The following is a 9,234-nucleotide window of genomic DNA, read 5'->3' on the forward strand; positions in this document are numbered from 1 at the left end:
ACTTTTTCTTCTGGAAATAAAAAGGAAAAATGTTCCAAATGCATGCCTCTGTCGCGCGGATGGCTATCTTTGTCGTCACCAAGGCTGGCACGACAAAACAGACGAACATATGCCAACAGATATATAACCCATCACCTTGTTGACCTGTGAGGAGTACTTGTCCCTAGAACCAATAATTTGCGAACTCAAGGGCAGTTAATACCGTGTAACCAAGATGGTTATCGCAACTGAAAATACTCCTGTAAAAATACACAAACTTTTCAGGGTCCAACCCAAAAACCTCCCATGCAAAAACGCCGCTATAAAACACCCTTCACGGCCACGGACAGAAGCATCCAGCAATTTCATACTCAAGAGAGAGCCAATAAGCACAGCTTTCCGGTCCAGCCGCCGGCAATGGCGAAGGTGGCGGCGGCGGCGCTGGCTGTCCTCCTGGTCGTGGCGGCGGCGCCCGCGGCCCAGGCCGCCGTGTGCAACATGAGCAACGACCAGTTCATGGCCTGCCAGCCGGCGGCGGCGGCGACGTCGAACCCGACCCCGAGCCCGTCGGCGGACTGCTGCACGGCGCTGTCGAAGGCCGACCTGTCGTGCCTCTGCTCCTACAAGAACTCGCCGTGGCTCAGCCTCTACAACATCGACCCCAGCCGCGCCATGCAGCTGCCGGCCAAGTGCGGCCTCACCGCGCCGCCCAACTGCTGAGTTTTTCTCCTCTTCATTTCGTCTCTACGTTTTTACCGCCCAAATCTGCAGGCCTCGATCACTAGCTTGCGTTAATTGATATATAGAAAATCGTCAATAGCATAAAATGGCTGGAACTGCGGCTACAGGAGGCTTGCTAGCCTGTCCTAGCTGTATGTTCTTGTCTTGTGTCTGTGTGGAATGCGTGTGTGGATTGTCTCGTTGTCTTGCATCGACCGCATGCCCTCTAATATACTGGAGTACGTACTATTTTGTATAATCCGATGGTGTATGGTTTGCTCTCTAGTTTAGCGTAAATTTAACAATTAAAACCGCATGCATGCATGGTTTTATGTATGTGAGATGTAACCACGTACTGGTATTATGGTCCTTAAGATTAATTTATAAACTCAGCGTGGACCCATTATTCTTCTATTTGAAGCCTACTTGTTTGTCAGCTTGTTGGAGCTGCCTAAGGACTGATCTGATTTCTGAGTTTTCGATGGCAATTATTCTTCAATTTCAAATTTGGGTTGAAAAATTCAAAAACGATCCATTAAAAGTAGGTCGATAGTCATTTGTGACTAACGATGGACACAAATTATGACATGCGTTGGCTGTACCAAACGCGGCCTATCACAAATGATGGCCCATCTGTGACCTAAGCCACACGGAATTAATGTGGGCAAGTTCCCCATGGATCCCAGGCAGGCACTTCATCCTGGGAACAAGACCGACCGATGTGGAACATCATCCGACACACGGAAGGAACACCGTCCTCATATGCGGTACAGTCGAGGGTTGAGGCCTTGAGGGCAAAACATGGCGGGATGAGCAGTATAATTTAATTAATTTTGGCTGAATTTGAACTAATCTGGATGGTGAACGTTCGAATTTATACTCGTTGATTCCCTGAGATCGATTCACAACAATGTATTAGAACGTACGTGCTCGATGGGTTTTAAAGGTAAATAGTGTGCCGTTACGTGGACGACTTTCTGAAGGTATAGTAAATAAAATAGTAAGACCCAAACTATTTCAATGAATTCTAATAGCTATGATATGATTTTATGATTTAAATATCGAATGGTTTTGATTAATGTATAAGCCCATAGAGAAAATCTAATTAATGTAGGTATAAGTATAAATGGATAGATTTGGCTAGATCATGATTTTGCCATTTGTTTGATTGACATATTTTTAAAGTACGATCGCCGTATTCTTAGTCGCAAAATCCGGATGTCCCGTCAGGGATTGTGTACGTTCGTGGAATGCAGAGGCCAGGTGTTAACCCATTTTAAGGCCCCTTTGATTCATTACAAATCCATAGGAATTTTAGAGAATTTTATTCCTACAGAAATTTTTTCTACAAAGGAATGAATCCTATGGATTCCTATCAAATTCCTATGGGATATCTCTTCCCATACAAGTTTTGGAGGAAATTTAACGAGACGTAGAACCTCATGGAAAAATCCTTTCAATTTTTATCTCTGCTCAAATTCCTATATTTATTCTGTGGTCCAATCAAACGTTTTTCCTATGTTTTGTAATCCTCTGTTTTACCGTTATATTCCTGTCAGAATTCTATGATTTTTCTGTTCCTCCGTTTTTTTATTGTTTTGATTCAAAATGGCTCTAAAACGAAAAATTCTACTATATACTACTAAGATACCAAATAGGTCTATGATTTGCCACTGATTTTGTCAGGTTCAACGGTATACCAAGAACTTTAATTTGCTTAATTTGTATAGGTTGTCATCACCGCCTGGTTAGGCTGGGTACAATTTTGCCTATAGGACCAAAATACCTTTGGGATAAAAACTTTCAATATTTGGACAAAACTTCCGAAATACCATAAATTCTTTGGCCAAATTTTGGATTTTTACAATCAAATAATGCTTATAGTATGATATTGTAAAACGTGATAAAGTCAGCGGCATATCATAAAATTAGGCTAACGGATGTCAGGGACCCATAGTAGATTTTTTTCTTTTATATATATAAAAAAGTTTATTTCCTTGGTCGCACTGAATTTTTGGTGGGTCGTCTTTACCATGCAGCCGATTCTAACCCGCGGAAAAGTCCGGCAGACTGCGTGCGGCGTGACTGGTGATCACTGGGCTGACCGGGCCCGTTCCCAGGAACACACTTGGCTGCCCATGTAAACAGCTCAGAAACAATTAAGCCTTGGGCCACTCAATTTATAGCCCAATGTAGTGTACCATTTTTCATCACTCCGGAAGTCACATGTTCCCTTCTCGAAAAAAAAATGTACTACCCTGTAGCCCGAACATTCAACAAAAGTTTGCTTGTCTTTTTATTCCTTTTTTTTATTTTTTTTCTAATTCTACAACATATTTTTTTCTCTGGTATGAACAAGCAACCTTTGGACTGCGTCAAAAATTTAAAACCGCCGCCAACTCCTTGCAATATTCTAAAACTATCCTTATTATGTACCAATCAAAAAGTACTCGATGACACAGCCCAGGGCTTTCATCCATAGTTTTTCTTTTTGTCTTGTCGCTTCTTTTACCTTGAAATGCGTCTTATGAATATTTTTGTTACCCCATATCTGAAGTAATATACATTTTTCCACCTTCCTAATAGGAAAACTATAATTTGCTCCCCCTACCTTTTCCCTTGATTTCGAGATAATATCACCATGTTGTTCTTCGATCCATGGCTGAATTCAACAGTAATGACATAATGGTTGTCGTCATTTTTGTCCTCTCTTCATGTAACGTACATGTACTCTGCTAGTGTACATAAAGATTTCCATACCAATGTACTTTAGCAGACTCATTATTTCTTGAAATACTAAATCATTCAACTGAATGTTCGAAGTTCTATAGACGATGACAACTATATTCCGGGCTAATTATATCCATATTGAATTAATTAAGGTGCACTACACTGGACATGGTCACCTGTGACAGGCCCAAACTCTCACCTGTGACGGTTTTGGCTATGATCAGTGATCAGTGGTCACTGGTGAGTGGAGTCACCTCTGACGAGTAAAAAGCCGTCAGAGGTGACTCCCACCTCTGACGGGTGTATATTTGTCCGCTCGTCGAAGCTCTTGATCGTCGGTATCGTTAGGCCAGTTAGGACCCGTCATAGGTAACTCACCTGTGACGGGCCCAAAGGGTAGTAGCCGTCACAGGTAACATACTTGTGACGGTTCGTTAGTGAAAACACGTCAGAGGAGATACTACCTATGACGGATTTTACTACAGACCCGTCAGTGAAGAGTTAAATTCAAAAAAAAACAAATACTAAAAATTGGCTAGCCTCAGGATTCGCTAGTCATGCCCTCTGAATACACAGATACATGACAGTAAAAAAGTTATAAGTATAGCTAGTCGCAGACTTTCATTAGGCATTCATAAATCACAAAAAATAATCATATTTACAATCATTTAAACACAAAACAGAATCACAAGAAACATCACAACCACGTTCATCTAGCCAAAGAACAAAATTACTTCACATTCACAATCATTTGGGGACAAAACAAAATAAAAAAATCATCACCACTGTCAGATCTGCCAGTTGGGGCCCGGATCCGCCCATGAGCTCCAAATCCGGCTGACGCATGCAAGCTTGGGCCGGTGGAGGTGTAGCCGGAGGTGCGGGTGGTAGTAGAGGCGGCGGAGCCCACGGGTGGTGGCGTAAGCGGTGGTCGGAGGTGGAGGGCTTCGCCATCAGGCCGCCACCGCCTCTCCTCCCGTCGTTGGTTGCCACCGCGCCACGGCTCCAGATCCGTCCGATCCCACCGCACCTCCCTTCCTGCCCCTGCCGGATCTAGTGGAGGGCGCTGCCACCCCTCCCGCCCCTGCTTGGCCACCGCTCACGCACATAGCTACAGAGAGGGAGAGATAGAGAAATGGGGAATGGGAGAAAGAACCAACAGAAATGGGGGAGAGAGCCGAGAGATCGGCCGACCTTATCTCCTCCTGTTGTGGGCCCCGCTGGGAGAAAAAAAATATCCTCCCTCACCTCAAACGGGTGAGAGCTTAAACCCGTTTGAGGTGAGTAAACCTCATCTCTGACGGGTTCCACTGGGAGAAAATATAATCTCCTCCCTCACTGTTATGACTTCATCTGTGACGGGTCGGAAAACAAATCCGTCACAGGTGGCGGCCCATCACCTGTGACGGCTTATAATGTTGTGGCCCGTCACAGGTGAGGGGATACCAGTGACGGGTTGGTCGGGAAATCCGTCACTGAGTCATCTCTAACGGTTTTTTCTTGAAGACCGTTACACGTGAGGGGATACTTGTGATGGGCTGCGGCCGGATGGCTCACCGATGACGGCAAACCGAATGACCCGTCAAAGGTAACCGGCATCTCTAACCAATCCTTAGGTCCGTCACTGTTGTCTCGTTATAGATGTAGGGTTCTGGTGTCACTACAAGATATGTGTGGCTTTTTGACGTATTTAATATGACACATGTCATAATGTCACTATTTCTAATAAAAAGTGGTGTGTCACAATAAATGTCATATAGCTAGTCTAACGTCATCCAGTGACAATATTTGCTATGTCATAAGACATATTCGTTTGTCACAAATTATTTACTGGCCTATTGTGCGTAATGAACTGCCTAGCTGCACGCATACATGGGGCAAAGCCCAACAGCCGCGTGCCCAAAATGGGCCAACTAGTGCGAGCAGTCGCTAGCCAAATTTCTAAAAAAAATTTTGGGCAGCGGGAGTCGAACCGACAAACTCCTGATACAGGGGTGATGTGCAGACCACTGAGCTACACTTGATTCATATTAGGTTTTGCATATTATTCAATACAACACGTCTATATCACGAGCCATGAAACTTCCAACCTTCCCATCGCGATTCCAATCTATGCCTCCGCCGCCGCTGTGCGGCTCCTCCATCAACGCCGGGAGCGTCACCGGAGCGCCGTGGTGCTCCCGTCTTCGTCAAGTGCTGCCGGGGTCCTCACCGGAGCGTGGGGCAGCGGTTTTGCGGGTGCGGGCATCGAGGGATCCAGTGGCGCGGCTGGAGAAGGGAGGGGAGTGGCGCAGCCGGCGGCGCGCTGGGCGGGCGAGGTGGCGCGGCCAGCCTTGAGCGGAGCAGCACGCGGCTGCGGAGCGGAGCAGCACGCAACCAACCTCGACCGGAGCAGCACGCGGCTGCGCAGCGGCTTAGTGAGCAGGCCGTCCAGCGTTGCTGGCAGCGCGTCAAGAAGCCGTGATTTGTTCTCCTCAAAGTGCTAGCATGCAAGAAAGGTACAGTCTTGCATCTTAGTGCTTAGTAGTAGTTGTTTACTGATTTGTGCCAATCACATGACAATAGTTCATGGTAATACCAATTTGTATCTTTGTCGCCACCGATCGCAGGATAATAGTTCATGGTACAACCGAATTCAATTAGGTAGAAGAATAAAAACATTCCGCCAGACCTGCCCAAATCAAATAACTGAATAAAAATCATCGGCTGCCAATTTTTGATATAAAAAATCTTAGTGTTTGTTTGTTAGAAAGAAATATATAAAGAGTATGTGTTACCTGGATAAAAAAGATTCATGTAAATTTATTTGACCCATTATCGGTGATAAAACAATGCTCAACTATTGTGTACAGATTGCATATAAATGATGTCATGTCACATGTTTGATAATTTTGGTCAAGTATCATATATATGTAAATTTTTTTGAGCAAGTGTATCTCACGATTTTGTGCAGATGGATAGATCTTGGATCAATAGTAAGAGGTTCAGCAATGAATACATGGATGGGGTGAATGAATTCATGACCTTTGTTTCTGAGAGATTTGGTTACGATGAAGAGATGTTGTGTCCATGTCGTCGTTGTTTGAATCGGGTTCACCAATTTAAAGGACAGGTGCATGATCACTTGCATATTCATGGGATGGCTACAACTTACACTCGATGGATACACCATGGAGAACCATTGGAGGTTGTACCACATGAAATTGATGACCATGTTGATGAGCATACTAGTCTCAATGAGGATTTTGACATGAATGTGGATGAGGAAGATAATCCTGATGATGGAATTCATGGTATAGTAGAGGAGTTGTACACAGCTGAAGAAGAAGGTCAAGGGAAAATGTCTATGTTTGCAATTCTATTAGAAGAGATGAAGCAAGAACTGTACCCTGGTGGTCCTTGCACAAGGTTTTCTTTTGTGGTGAAGTTACTTCATATCAAGTCATTTTATCGAATTTCTAATGTTGCATTCACGGTGCTGCTAAAGTTGTTGTCATCATCATTCCCAAATTGCTCTATTCCTGCATCATATGAGGAAGCAAAGCGACTTATCCGTGCATTGGGGCTCGGATACAATTCAATCCATGTGTGCCCGAATAATTGTGTTCTATTTTGGAAGAATTTAGAAAAAAATGATGTTTGTCCGGTTTGTGGTGCATCAAGATGGAAAGACAATGGTGCAAGAAAGAAGATTCCTGAGAAGGTTTGCGACATTTTCCATTGATTCCTAGGCTGAAGAGAATTTTTTCTTCCAAAAGAACGGCAGAGGAGGTGCAATGGCACAAGTTGAAGAGAAAACCAGTGGAGAATGAGCTGAGCCATCCAGCTGATGACGAGTCATGGAAAGACTTTGACAAAAAGTATGGATGGTTTGCAGAAGATGCAAGGAACATCAGACTTGGCCTTGCTACTGATGGTTTCAATCCATTTGGTAAAATGAGCTCCTCGTATAGCATGTGGCCAGTGTTTCTTATCCCGTACAATTTTCCTCCTTGGGAATGTGTAGAGTAATCAAACTTTATCATGGGCCTGCTTATTCCTGGTCGAGAATGCCCAGGAAAGGACATTGATGTCTTCTTATAGCCACTTATTGAGGAGTTGCTAGAGCTTTGGAAAGGCGTTCCTACTGTTGATGCACTTACTAAGAAGAAGTTTGATCTACATGCTGCTGTAATATGGTGCATTCATGATTATCCTGGTTTGAGCACATTGTCAGGAAGAGTCACAAAAGGTTATTATGCATGTGTGCATTATGATAAAAACTCTTGCTCCAAAAGGATAAGGAATAAGATATGTTACATTGGCCATTGGCGTTTCCTTGGTAGGGACCATCCATGGAGGAGAAGCAAGGTGTTTGATGGTAATGTTGAAAATCGTGAGAAGCCAGAGAAATTTACGACAGATGAGCTAATGGAGCAACTGGAGAGGGTCAAGGATGTCAGACCAGGAAAGCATCCTGAAAGCAAAAAAAGAAAGCGGAACGAGGAGGGTCAATGTTGGAAGCGAAGGTCATGTTTGTGGGATTTGCCGTATTGGTTGAGTTTGAAGCTACGGCATAATCTTGATGTGATGCACATTGAGAAAAATATATGTGAGTACATCCTTGGTACATTTCTAGGCATGGCTGGGAAGTCAAAGGACAATACAAATTCTAGGCTTGATTTGGAAGATATGGGTATTAGGAAGCATTTACACTTGATCCGTGATGGAGATTCATATAGTGCTCCTCATGCCCCTTACACGATGACTAAAACACAGAAGACTGATTTTTGTGATTTTTTGAAGAGTGTAAAATTTCCAGATGGATATGCTTCCAACTTAGCAACATGTGTTACTGCAGATGGATGCAACCTCCAAGGACTGAAAACTCATGATTGTCATATTCTTCTTCAAAGGATTATACCTACTGCTGTACGAGGAATCATGCCCAAGGACATATATGAAGCACTTGCTGAATTAGGTAATTTTTTCAGCAACTATGTGCAAAAACTTTGAAGTTAGATATGTTGGAAGACTGAAAGCTGACATCCCAATCATTTTGTGCAAGCTTGAGAAAATATTTCCTCCTTCTTTCTTTGATGTGATGCTACACCTAGCAATCCATTTACCTGAAGAGGCAATTCTTAGAGGTCCAGTACAATATGGATGGATGTACCCAGTAGAAAGAAGGTTATTAACATTGAAACGGTTTGTAAGGAACATGGCAAGGCCTGAAGGGTCCATTGCAGAAGCATATGTTGCTGCTGAGTGTTTGACTATTTGCTCGAAGTACTTTGGTAATGATGTTGAGACACGACACAATCGGGAGGGCACAAATAGAGAGCGTGTTGCTATTGTGAAAAAAGACCTATCTATTTTCCAGCATGGAGTTGATGTTCTTGGAGCACCAAGTCTTACATATCTTGAGTATGATTATGAAAAAATGGTTTGGTTCGTGCTAAACAATTGTTTGGAGGTTGAGCCATATATTGAGTATGTCATCGCATCTACTATTTTCATTGTTTCTTGGAACTTACTTATTAGCCCTAATGCTTGAATTAACTATCATTTTTAGAATATACAAGAAAGAGTTGGAGGACGAAGGATGTCCTAATGTTCAAAAAAACCCTTGAGAATCAATTTTCTCGATGGTTTAAGAAGCACGTGAGTTTGATCTCTATTAATTTATTTCATCATTTTCTTCTTGGTTTAAGAAGCAAACTTTTTATGTCAATTATTTTTTTGTTCAGATTACAAAACTTCGTTACGTGGATAGACAAGACATAAATGATGAGCTATTTTCGCTGTCATGTGAGCCTGATCTGC

At 43.2% G+C, this 9,234-nt stretch overlaps 1 protein-coding gene across 1 annotated transcript; it reads left to right on the forward strand.

Moving 5' to 3' along the window:
- The first annotated feature begins 309 nt into the window (after nt 1–309).
- On the forward strand, nt 310–963 carry LOC102708540 (putative lipid-transfer protein DIR1). The gene has a single exon (XM_006657553.2). It carries the CDS (start codon nt 397–399, stop codon nt 697–699), a length of 303 nt encoding a protein of 100 aa, XP_006657616.1. The 5' UTR covers nt 310–396; the 3' UTR covers nt 700–963.
- Nucleotides 964–9,234: the final 8,271 nt, after the last annotated feature.

The sequence above is a fragment of the Oryza brachyantha genome, chromosome 7, assembly GCF_000231095.2.
Source record: "Oryza brachyantha chromosome 7, ObraRS2, whole genome shotgun sequence".
NCBI classification, from domain to species: Eukaryota; Viridiplantae; Streptophyta; class Magnoliopsida; order Poales; family Poaceae; genus Oryza; species Oryza brachyantha.

Bases quoted from the DNA above. Each gene is read 5' to 3' on its own strand.
- LOC102708540 (XM_006657553.2), top strand. From the start codon at position 397: ATGGCGAAGGTGGCGGCGGCGGCGCTGGCTGTCCTCCTGGTCGTGGCG.